Source organism: Metopolophium dirhodum, chromosome 1, assembly GCF_019925205.1.
Source record: "Metopolophium dirhodum isolate CAU chromosome 1, ASM1992520v1, whole genome shotgun sequence".
Taxonomy (NCBI): domain Eukaryota; kingdom Metazoa; phylum Arthropoda; class Insecta; order Hemiptera; family Aphididae; genus Metopolophium; species Metopolophium dirhodum.
In genome coordinates this window covers 19,052,609-19,069,359 of record NC_083560.1, presented here as the reverse complement: position 1 = coordinate 19,069,359, position 16,751 = coordinate 19,052,609, and the positions used below count along the sequence as shown (strand labels likewise).

The following is a 16,751-nucleotide window of genomic DNA, read 5'->3' as shown; positions in this document are numbered from 1 at the left end:
GATTATTGCCTAATGGCCATTGGACGCGGACGCCGAGGAATTCCACGCTCGGCCGCCGGCGCCTGCCGCCAGGGACCGTTGGTCGGCGGTCGGAGGGCGAGGGGTGAGGACCGATGGCGGTAACGCTTCGCCGTCGCACTGTTGTACTATTCATTTCGCAAACGCACCGCTGACTGGCAGCCATTGTTGTCTGTGGTCACTTTTTCATGAAACAAGTTTTCTCAACCGTTTTTTTTAATTATCTAAACCAGAAACGTCTTTTTCATTTTGACAAACGATTGCCCGAGGCCGGCGAGTTTGGAAGACGACACGTATACATACGCTGCACCGGACAACCGAAGAGGTAAACACCACGTTTTTTGTTATATTACAGTAGACACTTGTGCCGGGGGTAGGATGAAAAATCAATTAATTTAATAACGGCTCAACGAAATTTAATGGGCCATCAAATCGAGGGACCGTCGTCTCGTTCAGTAAAATAAAATTTGTTTAGTGATTTTTCATGCGACCCGGCATCAGGAGGACGCCGCCGCTGCAACCGCACGTGTTGTTGTGTCCGTCTTGCACGTGTACCAACGACGTAGCACATTTTCGTTCGCTATAGGTAGTTTTGTTCCAAAAGTGTGCTGTCAGTTTTGATATTTGAGTGAATTTACCTAATATCAAACTTGAGTGTTAGTATGTGAAAAATTTATATTTCAAAATGCTCATAATTCACTTAAAAATTAAAATATTGTAAACAACCGACGAGAGAACACAAATAATGTTGTTACCTAAAAGTTTGATGATTGGTCAATTCACTCTTAATATCCAAACAAACAGCACACTATTGAAACTATCCAACGAAAATTTGCGATGCCATCCTTGTGTAAGACGGATACAACACATTCAGGTGCGACATGCTCTTAATATTTTATTAATGTACATTAGTATTTCTAGTTAGGTAAAGCTTTTAAAAATTCTTAGGTAGTCTTAGGTACTCATTTTCTCTTCTCCAAATCGAGGGCTTAAGGGTTTTTTTCATTGTGTTTTTTATCCTTTGTATCGATTGCTAGCTCGGTTTGTCGCTCGCTAATTTTGAACGGCCTGCATTTATTTCATACTTTTTTCAGTTATAAGTTTTCAAATGGTTAGATGATTTTGTCAGAACCATATTATGTATACATGACCGGTGAGTGTAATTTATCATTAACGTATGTACCTGCTATGTATGATCAAAATATTAAAGTAAATCTTCAATTCAAACCGGCACAGCCTAAGTTGCTTTACCATCATCAACAAATTCTCTTGGGAGAAATTCTTGTCCATTGTTCATACTTATTATCTAAAAACCAATACGGATTTCGACCAGGCCTAAGCACTGAAAATGCCTAATATAATGCCACTCAATTTTTATATGACGTTGGAAAAATATTTAAAAACAATTGATGTTTTCATTGACATAGCAAAGGCTTTCGATACTATTCAACATGAATCTATTCAATAGAATTCATCCTATGAAGAATTCTACCAAATTTTGGAATAAATAATAAAAGTCTCCTCTGGTTTAAGAGTTACCTCTCTAACAGACAACAAATTGTGAAATTAAATGATGTAATAAGCAACACAAGTTATATCGAATATGGTGTCCCACAGGGTAGTGTTCTAGGTCCCATTTTGTTTATACTATACAATAATACAGTTTGTGATTTAAACATTGATGAAATCTGTCTGTTATTTTCGGATAAATGCTAGGAAAGGGTATACCTAAAAGCAACGAAAGGTCTACACGTAAAAATACACAAGTGAACTTGGCTCAACTATGAATTCAGACAAAACTACGTACATGAAGTTATCAATAAATAAGATTACCAATGGCAACTTTAGTTTTATTTACTAAGTTTTATTATTAAATCAACATAATTTCTGTGATTTTGTGATTTTCTGTGATTCACATAACTTAAAATATTAAAATCACTGTAATTGGATATTCACTCATAAAAACAATTTCTAATCACTTGATTTTAGATTTTTTGTCATAATTCAAAAATTATTAATCATAGAAACTTTAATAATTTTGTAATTGACACTTTTTGTTACATTTTATTTAGCTAAGGTTCAATAATTTATTTAATACAAGGTCCCTAAATATTTTAATTTTTTTTATAGATATTTTAAGTTTTAATTAGAACAAAATTAGATATTTAAACTAACAATAATAAGAATTTTAGTTATTTTGTTGTTATTCAAAAATGTTTTTTGTGGAGATTTGAATCAGTTAAGAGGACGCCACACCTGCATGTGATGTCCTCCATCTTACAAGTGCGTAACATGGCAAATTTATGCTCAGCAGATCACGTTTAGCTGTGTTAATTTAAAAATAAGAGCAAAATCGACCTATTATAAAACTTGATGGTAAAAACATTTATGTGTTTGTATGTTGGTTTTTTTTTACAAAAGTTTAATTTTTTTTGGCATATTATGCATAAACTATATAGTGCAAATTTAATATGCTCATAAAAACTGATTGTAAAAAACCAACATACAAACACAAATAATGTTCTTACTATTGAATTTCATTATAGGTCAATTTACTCTAATTTTTAAGCCAACAGAGCTAAACGTGATCTGTTGAGCGTAAATTTGCTATGTTACGCACTTGCAATACGAAGACAACACAATATGTGGGTGTGGTGTCCTCTTAATTGATTCAACACCTGCAGCTGAATAATTGATTAATATTGCTTTTCATAAATTATTTCCTCATATATTACTCTTTCAAAAACAATTTTGTACCTTTAATTAAATGTCTATGTAATACATAGTTAGATTTTTTTTTTTAAAACACAGTATTAAACATAGAAAACCAGTTAAGCAAAATTTTCTGTTAAAAAAAAAAAATAAATTTTATATTTTTTTTTTAGATTTTAAAATCAATCATGTTGGAAGATGTAATAATGACAAATAATGTTGATTCTGAAGAAAAAAAAGAAAAAGAGGGTCATAATGAAGAAAAAGATTTGAATGGAGACTTTGAAAATAATACAGAAGAGAACAACAAAAGAGAAATGGATGATTATAAGAATAAACAACTTATGAAGATAGATGATGAAAACAATGACAAAGTAAACAAGAATACAGCGGAGACCAACAAAGAGGAGAAGGACAATGGAGACATTAATAAACTTAAGGAGATTGACAATGTTTCTAATATTGAGAACCATGTGGAGAATAAAAATCCTTTGGTAATACTCGATGATGAAGAAGATGATAATGTAGCAAAAAGTATTGAGAAAAACGCGGAGAATGATATTTTTGAGAATATGAATAACATAACTGAGAACAAGATTACAGTCATTGTGGAGAACAACAAAGAGGAGAAGGACAATGGAGCCATTAATAAACTTAAGGAGATTGACAATGTTTCTAATATTGAGAACCATGTGGAGAATGAAATTCCTTTGGTAATACTCGATAATGAAGAAGATGATAATACCTTGACAATTAAGGTTGTGGAAAAAAAAAATACTAACCAAATAGAGATTGATGGTGAGAAAAATACTACTTTTACTGTCACAAAACCTCTAGAGATAAATGATATTGTAGAAAAAAAAATAAAAAATAACGCAGTTGATGAACAACTTAAAGAGATTGATACTGTAGTAAAAAGTATTGAGAAAAACGCAGAGAATGATATTTTTGAGAATATGAATAACACAACTGAGAACAAGATTACAGTCATTGTGGAGAACAACAAAGAGGAGAAGGACAATGGAGCCATTAATAAACTTAAGGAGATTGACAATGTTTCTAATATTGAGAACCATGTGGAGAATGAAATTCCTTTGGTAATAATCGATAATGAAGAAGATGATAATACCTTGACAATTAAGGTTGTGGAAAAAAAAAATACTAACCAAATAGAGATTGATGGTGAGAAAAATACTACTTTTACTGTCACAAAACCTCTAGAGGTAAATGATATTGTAGAAAAAAAAATAAAAAACAACACAGTTGATGAACAACTTAAAGAGATTGATACTGTAGCAAAAAGTATTGAGAAAAACGCAGAGAATGATATTTTTGAGAATATGAATAACACAACTGAGAACAAGATTACAGTGGAGAACAACAAAGAGGAGAAGGACAATGGAGCCATTAATAAACTTAAGGAGATTAACAATGTTTCTAATATTAAGAACCATGTGGTGAATGAAAATCCTTTGGCAATACTCGATGGTGAAGAAGATGATAATACCTTGACAATTGAGAATGTGAAAAATTGGAATACTAACCTAATAGAGATTGACTGTGACAATGACACAACTTCTACTAATGACAGTTCTGAAGAATTAGAATTAGGGGAAAATATGATTAAAAATGGTCTGTTGCCGAAAGACAATGAACAAAAAAGTGAAAATAACGCAGATAAAAAGTCTGATGAACGAGAAATAAAGTTAGTTGAATGTAATGACGATTCGGAGGAAGAAATTTCTAAAAAAAGAAAAAATGACCAAGAAGAAGGACCACGAAAAAGGACAAAATCTCACTGAAGATCAAGAAATTGATTTGAAGTGCCAATCCAGGGAAATATAATAATAGAAAGATAAATTAACTACCTACTTATATAATTGAATATTTCAACATTTTAAATATAAAAATTATTAAATCATTAGTTCATTATTTATCATATATTATTTTCATATAACCAGAATTACATTTTATACTTGTACAGATAGAATATAATATGGACTTAATTTATTTGATTATAATATTAATTACTAATACTACATAAAATGTTTGATAAATTTTATAAGTTATAACCTATATCTTGAAATATTAATAAATATGACATATCTTGACAATATTAATTTTTCTGTTTTAAATTAAATCTTAACCCTATTCTATTTTTTTTTTTATAATAAATATTAAATTAGTAATACATAAAACATTATATTCCACTGGTATACAAAAAAAAAAAATCATTAGTAATTAATAGGGCTCGGAATTCAATGACCAAAAATGTTTAGCTAATACCAATATTAATAATATTTTTTTCCATTACTATTAATGCATTACATTTAATAAATCAATTGATGTTTATAAGAAATAATAAAATACAAAATAATTAATTAAATAGTAGTATAGTTTTATATTGATGAAAGTTAATTAACATAAATATTTTTTTTATGTTTACAATGTACAAATCTTTTGTCAATAGTTTAAAAATAATTAAAAATTAATTTTTTTTATTCTGAATTTGACAAACGTGGTGATTTTTCTTTCAGTTAGAAGAATTTAGTTTAAAATGAATTTAAATAAAAAAAAAATGTTGTAAAATACATAATATAGGTAAATAAGTTGATTAGATTTTCAAATCTAGATTAAAACAAACTTTTATTTTGAAAGCATCGTCTAATGAAAAAAAAAAATCAGAGTTCTGAGCCCTTATAATTCATAACGGTGAGTATGAAATAGAATATTCCCCATAATTTATATTGAAATTTGCACTGTTTTAAACAGGTAAATGGTTACACCGGTATCATTATTAGATGATTTTGTAAAATTGTACTTATAAAATTAGTTTTTCTTTAGTTGTGAGGCTCAAAACTTACAATTAATATATATACACAATTAAAAATCAATTAAAGAACAATTAAAAACATAATTACATTTAAATATAAATGGAATTGCAAGTGCATGTGGGAGTAGTGGCTTCGTGCATATACTCTATTCATAGCAGGAATGGTAGTCGTTAGCGACAAGTTTTTGTCCACAGTGGTCAGACATACTGCCAGACATTTACTCAACCTATTCAACGGCTAGGCCAGTGCTTTGGAACAAAGCTACATCCCTGTGCATAAGTTGGCAGCCGATTACCGATCTTATTTTGAATAGAGTATACACATTACAGTAATAAATAAAATGTATTGGTGAAAATTATTTCTAAAATAGATCCTTATTATAATGCCAGTAGTGTTTGATTTAAATAAAATATTATAACCAAATTAAATTGTATGTTTATATATGATCAAAATGCATGTATTTTTTATGAAATACCAAAAACACATTGTATATAATATGTATAAAAAAAGATTGTTATTTTAACCCGTCATCAGTGACGCAAATATTTTCACATCATTAGTGACGTTTTAGCATTTTGCTCACATATTAAATTATTGTTGGAAGGGTGAAATTGGGAAAAGTGTGGACTGACCGATCTTAAGTAGACATAAAGACGAATCCAAATCAGTTTTAAAACCATTATCGCATTACTAAGTCGATCAGTATGATGGAAGAAAGATTGGTATATTTTGGCTAAAATAACTGTCCGCAGATCCCAGTGCGAGCGCGACGCTAACAAATACGGTACTTTCGACGTTGCACAGTAATACCATGGACAGTTTATTTATAGATTAGATATTTTCTACATATTTCTTTCTATTAGTAACTTATATGAGCATACTAAAAATATCTATATAAACAAAATAGCCATGGTTATACAAGCCATGGTTCCCAAAATAACAAAAATGTGAGCCAAATGCTCAGTGTCACCAATGACAAGGTAAGTATAATATTATACATTGGTGTGCGTATGTATTCTTTTAAGCAATAACTAAGCCATATTAATATTATTTTAAATAAAAAAATCAAGTAAGATGTACTCAGAAAAAAAAGTAAAACAGCTCTGTGTTAAACTAACTAGATAAATAAAGCTTAAGACCAAAATTGTTTAACTATAAATAATTAAACTGCAGTAAACAATTTAACTAACTACCTATACTATTTAGTAATATATCAATTTAGTTTGTAAATTATTATATAAAATTACCTAACTCATGACAGTCGCAAAAGACATTGACATGTTAAAAACCTTAAAATGAATGTAGTACTTGAAACAGATCACCCTGTATATAAAATACAATGGACTTAATAATAAATTAACCTTATATCAAAGAAACAATAATCAAAAACTTAAAAATAACTTATTATTAAGTCTTATGAATAACTAAATTATGAGAATGCTATACACTGGTAAAAATGTTGACTCAGTTTTTTCATTTTTAATATTAAAGTATCAAATATGCCTAACTGTAAAATTTATTTAGAATATCATTGGATCACTCTTTACGTTATTTATTTTATCTCAAATAATTGATTTGTATTATTTAAATTAAACAACAAAAAAGCACTTTTTTTAAATTGACTAAGTATATAATAAAAAATTACATAATAATTATGTATAAAAATAAAAAATAAAAACAAGAAATAACTAATCAACAGATAGGTTAGCATCCTCTTGATAAATAACCGCATAAATTAACTCCATCTTACAGATGAATACATTTTAGCACATTTTGAAGCAAATGTTTAATATTAGAGTGACAGAAACAACATGTCATGCGGGCATAGCATCCTCATAATATAATATAATATATTGTAAATAAATTAAATATAAGTTATTAAAACTTTAGTTACTTAAAATAAATAAAATTCACTCTAATAAAAATGAAATTTAAATTATGAAAAATACAATATAATTTGTCTACCTTAATCTTATAATGAATCATCGAGAGAATTTTAATTAAATTAGTCACATGCGTGTGACTCACGGATAAATTGAAGGTTAGATGCAATATTAATCTACAGATTCAGGTGCTGTCACATCCAATTTAGGTTTCTTACAGTCAGTAACGAGATCAGATTCTTCTTCTACATCATCCGTAAGTGAACGTTTCTGGTGATGTTTGAACTTCACAATGATACAAGTCATGTTATCACAGCCAACTCCAGCATTTGGTGTATCGGGGGCCAAACATACTTCAAATAACTATATCAAAAAGTTAATGATAAAAAATAAATAATATATTCTAGATAATTAAGTGCTTAGGCGCAAATCACTCAAAAATATTAGGGGGGGGGGGGCCTTAGCACACAAGAATTTTTTAGAAAGCAAAGCACTCCTTATATCCGTTACATTTGATACGTCCATTAATAAAATCAATTAAAGATTTGATCAATGTTGTAGAGGACTGTGAATTTGTAGGAAAATGCTTTATTTTTAGATTATTGTAAAATATATAAAACATTTTTGAAGGTTTTTTACTAAACTCAATATTCACAACCATACTTATAACAATTTATGCAAAACAAATTAAGTTTTTTTTTTAACACTTATTTTTCAATATGTTTATTTTAAATAGTTTCATTTTTAAGGACTACCCATAACTCTTTCTGTGTGGATAGCCTATCTTGACCCATGATAGTGGTATGTGCCCCAGATTTATAATTATTATTTAAGAGGACGCTACACCCGTATGTGTTGTCTCCGACTTAAAAATGTATAACATAGCAAAAACTGTTTTGCGCGGAATAGAAACGAGATTTTCACCACATAAAAAGGAGAGCTTTGGCTGTACAACGTTGTTTTTATTTTTTTGTGTTTTTCAAACTTGAAAAACTTTTTTCATATAAATCATATCAAAAAAATAAAAACAACGTTGCACAGCCAAAGCTCTCCTTTTAATGTGGTGAAAATCTCGTTTCATAGTTATGACTGTAACCTTTTCGTTTCTTTCCCGCGCAAAACAGTTTTTTGCTATGTTGTACATTTGTAAGACGGAGACAACGCATGCGAGTATAGCGTTCTCTTAAGAATATCACGAGATTCGGGGTACTGGCATTTAAATTCAAGCACTCTTAGCACCCCTGTGATTTGCGCCAATGATTAATTAATATTATGATTACTTCTTCACAAATTAATGATAATTTGACGTCAGGACAATGAATACGATTTGATATAAAATCAACTGCTTTCTGACTGCACAACGAGTTCCAAATACCATCACACGCTAAAACTATAAAATCCCCATTTTCTGGTGTCAAGTCAATGGCTTGCACATCAGGTAGAGCAGTAATCATTTGCTTGGTATTTGGAAATAAACTATTTGTCTTGTACATATGATCACCTAAAAATAATTGAACATTGTTTACATTTTTAATTGACTTTAAAATACACAACAAATTTTCACCTAAAGCTCGAGACATATTAAGACCATGGTTGATTCGTCCATCACTTGAAACTCTTCCACCAGCTGCAAGAATTCTCTTCAACTCGGATTTATCCCTAGGCTTATGATCTTTTGACATCGCATGAGCTTTGCCGGCAATAGACACCACACATCTAGAGTCCCCCGCATTAGCCACATAAAGCTTATTTTTTACCAATAAAGCTACAACTGCTGTACAACCACTATCTTTTCCAGCCTGAAAATATAAATTTGTTTTAACTATTACAATGTTATAAGGTTATTACTAGAGCGCAGATTTTTATGAAATTGCATATTTTTTCCTTTTTACATTTATGTTAGTAATCTTTACGAATTCTAATAGTCTGAAGATAATGCAATTTTTTTTAAAATATTCCTGTATATTTAATGGTTATTGCATATTTCTACATTTATTGACAAAATTCAAAATGTATTACATATTGAAACAAAAATTGAGAATTTATTACATATTTAAGGGAAAATTAAAAAAAAAAATGTATAAAATAATATATATATGTTTCAAGCTGCTTGAACCTTGAATCAGTCATAAATGTAATATTAAATTTTTTAGGCACTAAGTGGTTATTCATTTTAATAAAATAAAATTATATATTATAAAATGTTTTGTTTATTAATTATATTATACCCATAATTATAATTATAAGTTACCTATTTAATTAGTTTTAAATTATAGTTGAGTCATAGATTCATAAACTATTAAATTGTGACATTTTTACCATACCACAATTTAAAATTTTTTTTCATATATGTTTGTTGCATATTTACATGATTTTGACTTCATATTTTATCACTTTTTAGTGCATAAAAATCCGCACACTACTCATTACCATTGAATATACTTTTTCAGGGCAATTCTTACCAATATCAACGACCAAAACTATTAAGTAAATTATTTCTGTGGTTACATAGAAGTTTACATAATACCTAAAACGCTTATTCACCATACTAGATTATTGCATATTAAATTGAATAAACTGTAAATATTGTGATATTCTATACTCTGTCTCAAAAGAAAATAATCAGTCAGCCGACATGCATCATTCACAATGCAAAAAAAGTGATTATTTTATTTTCAGACACGGTAAACTTTAAATTATTGCCTGATTAGGAGTTGAATAATAAAAACTGTACTATGTACCTACCTACATACTGAAACCAATGATTTTTAAATCTTAAACAAAATTTAAATTTAATGGTTTGGCTTGTGAAATCTTGTGTGTGCTTAGTTAAATCTGACATTTAGATAAAAAATAATATTGCTTGTATTAACACAACATTTTTAAATATTATAATATATTACCAATTCTGTCTCAACAAGTTTTTTTTCATCTACATCGCCATTATCTAAAAAAAAAAAAAAAATAAATATTATTTATAAAAGTTTAATTTACCAAATTATAATCACCTATTAAGCAAATAATAATTATTTAAAATTCATACTATGTATGATCAATATATATATATAAATGACAAATTGTTAACTTTGTTAAATGATTCATCAACCCTCATATTAAATAAATTTTTTAAAATGTAGATTTTACTTTGATATAGTATCAAATGATTGATCTACTATTCTTTTTTGTATTAAGGTACCTATTGTTAAAAAATTTCAACTATTTAACTATAGATTAAAATTACATAGTCAATTGAACCATGTAATTACTTAATGTTTTTGTATTTGAATTCAATATAAAACAAAAAGTTAAATTGTTAAAATTCATAATTAAGTAATCATTATAGGCATGCGCAGAGCATGCAAAATTAAAAATAGGGCCCATCTCCTCTAAAACAAAAAAAAAGTGCAGTAATAAAATTACAAATTATTGTCATTAAAATATAAAATGTTAGTAACTTTTTATATAAAAAAAAAAACAGCATTCTTATAATAAGTATTTATTTTTGTGGCTATTGTTTAAATGAAATTATAAATTTAAAAGTATCGAGTTCCTTAAGAAAAAAAGACTGCAAGTTGATAAATGGGTTCTTTCTTGGAGTCTGTAGTGGCATACCATACATACATTGTACGCACACCTGTGATTAACCATTAGCTACTGCGCTACCTGAATAGCTATGGGATGAATAAAACTAATGTTCTATTAAAACATGACCCATAGGAGCCGAAAACCTATAAACAAATTATGAGTTGATTATCGAGAAATCCAATGACGATTTTTCACAATAATTATAGGTAAACCTAATAAATATTTAAAAATTGTAATTCATCCAAATAGTAGCAGTTTCATGGTTTATAAAACATTCTTTAATAAGTGCCTATTGGTATGTACTTATTGTTTAATAGTTAGGTAAAATTCATAAGTGCGTTGTGATCAAAATTAACGTACCAAAAAAATTTAGAATCCATGTTAACAATTTCTCCCCTGAATTAAAAAAAAATATATAATATATTGTATGATTAAATATTTAATGTTTTATTTCATATCAGAATAATATGCAATTCAGTTATTAAACTGTTTTATTTTAAATGATTTTGGTGGTAAATATCAATAATAGTTTGTATTCTTCAGTCATAACAAATAAAGAATAATAATTACAGTGTTTAGGTACTTACCACTCTCTTCTGTTTTGCCGTTTTTCAATCGAAGAGTTCTCAGCCTCCTTAATACTGGCGGTTCAATTAGACTGTCATCGAAATCCATGTAAGCCTTGATCAGTGCTTTTTCGTATTCACCTTGTTCGAACAGTTCGTTTTTGATCAGTGAAGGCAGCATCTCAACGGCATACTGCGCCACTTCAGCGCCGCCGTGTCCGTCAAAGACGCCAAAGAGCGACATGTCATCGTCAAAGTCCACCAAACAGACATGGGCGTCCTGCAGAGACAACACAACAGTTAGACCACCGATGGTAAAAGGTACGCGTTTGAAACCCGTCGCCGAGGGGCGCAAAGGAACGAATCGGAAGGCGTGCTGCCGACATCACCGCACAGCGCGCACGCACACCGGTCGTCGAGTCACGCCCGATCTCCCGACCACCGGGCCAACACCACCCACCACCACTAAGTGGACCACTCGCGCCTCAAGTTGTACTCACCTCTTGTTTTTCGCGCCAGCCCTGCATCGAACTGACGCCGCACATGAGCAGGTCGTTCTCCACGTCCTCGGATTCCTTGTCGGTTTTCGGTTTGTTCAGGTACGAACCCATGACTCTCGCACCGCAGTCTATCGCTGATTCTATCTCCCGAGCACACACCCGCGACGACGACGAACGCTAAACAACGATGTGGGTGTGGATGTTCGCCTGAATGGTGCGCAGCGGTAGACCTGGCGCGTAGCGACGTTTGGCGGGCGGCGTACGTGTCGTAGGTACCGTCGTAGCGAGTGGAGTATTGATTGACGTGCCGTCGGGAGTCGGGACGAGTGTGGCGGAAGGCGACTGCGCGGCGTCCGGAGCGACGACGCCGACGACTGTAACGCGCCGGCCCGGTCGGCGGTGGCGGTGGCGGTGGCGGCGGTGGCGGCGGCGGCGGCGGCGAATTATTGTGATACGGGAAACCGGGAACGATCGGCGACCTATAATAATATTATGATAATATTATTGCTTACATAATATCATCAGCATTTATTGTTATAAGTCGAAAAATATTATTATATTTTTCGTGACGAGAATACGAGAATACGAATTTGTACATTTACATAACAATAATATTATGAAATACCGCTGTTAACTGATGTTGTTGTTGTTGGTGGTGTTGTTGTTGTTGTTGTTGTTGTTGCTACTGTCGTTGTCGACGGGTTCCGCTGTTATTGATATTGTTGACCCTGTATAATATTGTTACGATGATACATACTTACATAGGTACGATCGAATATTGTTGTTAAATATATTATTGTTGTTGTTATTACTTATTATTATTATTATCATTATTATTATTATTATTATTATCATTCTTATCGCCCGGCATAATGTTTATCACACATTTTATAGTACGTCTTATCACGTCACAAACATTCATTAGAAATGAGAGAAGAATATTAAATTAAAACAATACCGTGCTACCGACGGACGACCATTAATATATTGGACTTTATTGTTATGAGTACAACTTGTACAAGCAGTAAGTACAACATGTCCGTTAAGTTCATAGTTACCTGCAGAAACGTTATCAGTAGGCAGTGTTGGTTAGTAACGCAACGCAAACTATTACAAATTTCTGTAACGAAATTACTTTTTCAGTAACGGTGCAGTAATGTTTCATTACATTTTATTTAAATTAACGCAATAGTAACTAGGTACTTTAAAAGTAATTTCCATGGTGTAACGCATTATTTTCGACGTTATTAAATGATGTTGTCAATGACAAAACTCCAAAACCTAGAGGCTAGGATCACCGTGGTACAAAGAATAATACTACTATATTACTACCATTATAATATTACTCTTTTTACTATGCTAGGGTATACGAAAAAAAGGAAAAAATCAATTAAATTAACTACTAACAATTCCGAAATGTTTAGATATTAATCAACAATATTATTAAAGATCTCAGGAATTAATGTTTTTCAACGGAAAACAAAATAAAATACAATTCAAATTAATTATGATCTATGACTATAATAATAATTAATATTATTAATATGATTATTTGACGTACTTTATTACTGTTATATCTTCCTCAATGGTACCTCACCAATCACCAAGGCTGGGCATTAGCGAGTTAAAAAGTTTAAAGGTTTAGTTAATTTTAATTTATCAACATAACAAGTTACTTCCTTTTAAAAGTACCTTCTAACTCAACGAGTTAAATTTTTTTCCGTGTTATGAGTAATTAATTGAATTATAACTTAATTTTTGAAGAGAAAACTTCTCTTGTTAGGCTCTGCTCTCCGCTTGGATCATGGGAGCTAAAGCGTGAAAATATCATCGACACATTTATAGTGCATTCATTCTATATATGTGTGTATGTGTGTGTGTGCGCGCCAGCAGTAGTGTCGCTGTAGCTGAACACATACGTTTCTTCTAAATACACGTGTTATGTGTATATACTTGCTTGTGATTTTTAAAGTGATAACTTTCATTATATTATGATAGAAGAAACTAATTCAGAATCATCAAACAATGAAATTGTAGCTAAGTAAGTTTATATTGAAAATATACTTATTTATTTCAATTATTTAGTTGCATAAGGTTTCTATAATAATAATTAATAAAGAATTTTGTATCAAAGTAAAAATTGCTATTGTTTTAATTTCTATTACATGTTTTTTTTATGTTAGTGTCAAAAAAAAAAAAAAAAAAACAAATGCTGAACGTCAAAAAGAATATCGACAGCGTAAAAAACAAAATGATAAAATGTGTAGTTCAATAAATGCATCAAATACTGAGTATCAACAAAGGTATGTATATAACATTATTTATAATATATGTATATACCATCTTATATAAGTTTCAATGAATAAAAAATCCACTGAGCAGAATAAGCGTGTAGTGAGTTGGTTCAGCCCGTGTTTGTTAATATATTTTCTACCTTATTGATATTCAATTTACTCATTGTATCCTAAATGCGGCAAGTTCAAATTGTAGGATTAGAAATTGTATTATGCGTTTAATAATTCTTTGCATACGATTGACACTTTTGGTATAGATCGTGTTAATGTGTTATAACCATATTATAATATTCTGTGTTCAAACTTTATGAATGTTTAATACCATACATTTTTAATGGATATAATTAAAGACCGGATTTATGTTTTTATATATGGTTACTGGGTCTTATGCAGTCTTATGAGAGTAAAAAATGTCGATGATTCGTTCAATTCTGAATACGTAGAAAAAAGTTATTTTTGCTTATTTGAGAATATTTCATAGGTTAGAAAATATTTAACCCATTCAGCATATTTTGGAATATTTCGTAAATTGTGAGAAAAAATTTGTATTTATTTTTAATTTCAATATTACGGTACTCAGAAAAAAAATTTTTGAACATTTACTATATTTTTTTTTATCATTTCCAACTCTTACTAAACTGCAATAGTATTCCATTAGGACATGCAACTTTTAATACCTAATTAATACCTCGGTATTAAAATAATGATGAAAAAAAAAATTTTTAATGCATATTAAAGCAAACAATAATGTTTATTGATTATTTTTGCATATTTTAGCATATTTTTTAAGCTATTAAGAGGATATAATGAGAATAATTTGAAGGTTTTTTAGAAAATATAAATCCGGTCTTTAGTTATAATATAAAAAATTTTAATACTTTAAATAACAAATTAATTTGTACGTCGGATCTTTATACATGAATATTTATATTTATATATTTTTAGTGATTCAAATGATTTAATAATGCTATAATGTAATTTTAGAGTTGAAAGAAAATTCCATGCCAACGTCAAAAAGAATATGAGCAGCGACTAAAAAATTTGCCAAGTGAATCACAGGGCTCTCTTTTTGACAATTTACAAAGGTGTGTATTGTTGATACATATTTATTTATAACTATCTATGTTTAGATATATATTTATATATATCTATCCACATATTACTTATGAATTTTGTTTTATTTCAATTTATTTTTATTTACTTAGTGAAAAAAATTCGCACGAATGCAAAAAGTATCGAGCTACAAGGAATGGGAAAACTTTTGAAGAAGATGATGATTTTTCTAATTTAAGAAATATTAGTAGAAGTGTTCACTTCTATCTACCGTCCCAAGACAGTCATTCAGTTTATTTTCCAAAAACCACTGATTTAAAATAATATATTCTATTTTGTAAAAATAAACTTTATAAAGGTCCCCACACACTGCAGTGGTGGTGGTGAATTGATACAGGACACATTTCAGCGCTCACCGCGGCGTTAAAACCAATACAATGGAATTTAATGCCACTGCTGCAGTGTGTGGAGACCTTTAAAAAAAAATAACAATAATCCGAAATATCTAAATGAATACTCAGTTAGACCACTAAAAATATTACAAAGAAAAATTGTTAAAATCTGTTTATGTAAAAATACTTTAGAAGGTTCAAATGTAGAAAATTTTAAGCTATTGAATGTGTATATAAGAAAGTGACTATTTTATATATTATAATAAAAATTATAAAAAATGTTTGAATGCGGAAAATATAAGAAAAAAACAGAAGTAATGGCATTTGATGTTAAAATAAATTATTACAAAATATAATTTGATGTAAAATACATGGATTGTATTATTATTTAGGTCGAAAATATTACAGTTCATTTTTAAATATGGCATTACATATAAAAAAAACTTATATTCCCTTCAATTGAGAATCTTTGAATTACATGTATGATAAAACAAATTAATTTATGGTTATTTTCATTAATAATTTAAATGTAAGGAAATAATTGAATAATGAATTTCAAACATAACATTATTAATTTTCTTGTGTTTACTTTGTCTTGTTGTTCTATGCTATTATATTTAAATTTAGTTGTATTATTTATTAGTATGTATTTTTATCTAATTATGTAATGTAACACCATCACAATTCACAAGCATTACTCTCAAAAGTGGTAGATATTTTATTGTAAACATTTTAATATCATGTAAATTGTTTTATTTATGTTTTTACAGTCAGAAACAATTTTTGAAAAAAAAAAATATATAAGTACTCAAGTACAGAAAATAATTTTAATACTTATGTTTATTTAAAACTGTAATACCTCTATTAAATTACTATATTATTTGTTAGCTTAGAAAAAAAGGAATAATTATTAA

At 29.4% G+C, this 16,751-nt stretch overlaps 2 protein-coding genes and 1 long non-coding RNA gene across 6 annotated transcripts; 2 read left to right on the top strand and 1 right to left on the bottom strand.

Moving 5' to 3' along the window:
* Positions 1–195: 195 nt before the first annotated feature.
* LOC132936127 (uncharacterized protein PF3D7_1120600-like) lies at positions 196–5,169 on the top strand. Its single transcript, XM_061002814.1, has 2 exons — positions 196–343; positions 2,904–5,169. The coding sequence occupies exon 2, from the start codon at positions 2,919–2,921 to the stop codon at positions 4,530–4,532; it is 1,614 nt and encodes a 537-aa protein (XP_060858797.1). The 5' UTR covers positions 196–343; positions 2,904–2,918; the 3' UTR covers positions 4,533–5,169.
* Positions 5,112–12,865, bottom strand: LOC132936128 (probable protein phosphatase CG10417). Its single transcript, XM_061002815.1, has 7 exons — positions 12,724–12,865; positions 12,099–12,577; positions 11,620–11,878; positions 10,351–10,394; positions 9,012–9,246; positions 8,728–8,948; positions 5,112–7,810 (listed from the first exon to the last, which is right to left on the bottom strand). The coding sequence occupies exons 2-7, from the start codon at positions 12,207–12,209 to the stop codon at positions 7,619–7,621; spliced, it is 1,062 nt and encodes a 353-aa protein (XP_060858798.1). The 5' UTR covers positions 12,210–12,577; positions 12,724–12,865; the 3' UTR covers positions 5,112–7,618.
* Positions 12,866–12,984: 119 nt separating this feature from the next.
* LOC132936131 (uncharacterized) lies at positions 12,985–16,495 on the top strand. 4 transcript variants are annotated; one of them, XR_009663402.1, is made up of 4 exons: positions 12,985–13,122; positions 13,863–14,401; positions 15,377–15,477; positions 15,598–16,495. It is a non-coding gene; the product is annotated as an uncharacterized LOC132936131 (long non-coding RNA). The 4 variants fall into 4 exon arrangements; XR_009663403.1 differs by having other exon boundaries at positions 12,999–13,122; positions 13,882–14,401; XR_009663401.1 differs by having other exon boundaries at positions 12,999–14,139; positions 14,282–14,401; positions 15,598–16,490.
* The last annotated feature ends 256 nt before the right edge of the window (positions 16,496–16,751 follow it).

Bases quoted from the DNA above. Each gene is read 5' to 3' on its own strand.
- LOC132936127 (XM_061002814.1), top strand. From the start codon at position 2,919: ATGTTGGAAGATGTAATAATGACAAATAATGTTGATTCTGAAGAAAAA.
- LOC132936128 (XM_061002815.1), bottom strand. From the start codon at position 12,209: ATGGGTTCGTACCTGAACAAACCGAAAACCGACAAGGAATCCGAGGAC. The intron at 10,395-11,619 runs GTAAGTACCTAA...TTTTTTTTTTAG, and splicing joins CGGCAAAACAGAAGAGAGTG to ATAATGGCGATGTAGATGAA. The intron at 8,949-9,011 runs GTGAAAATTTGT...AATTATTTTTAG, and splicing joins TAATATGTCTCGAGCTTTAG to GTGATCATATGTACAAGACA.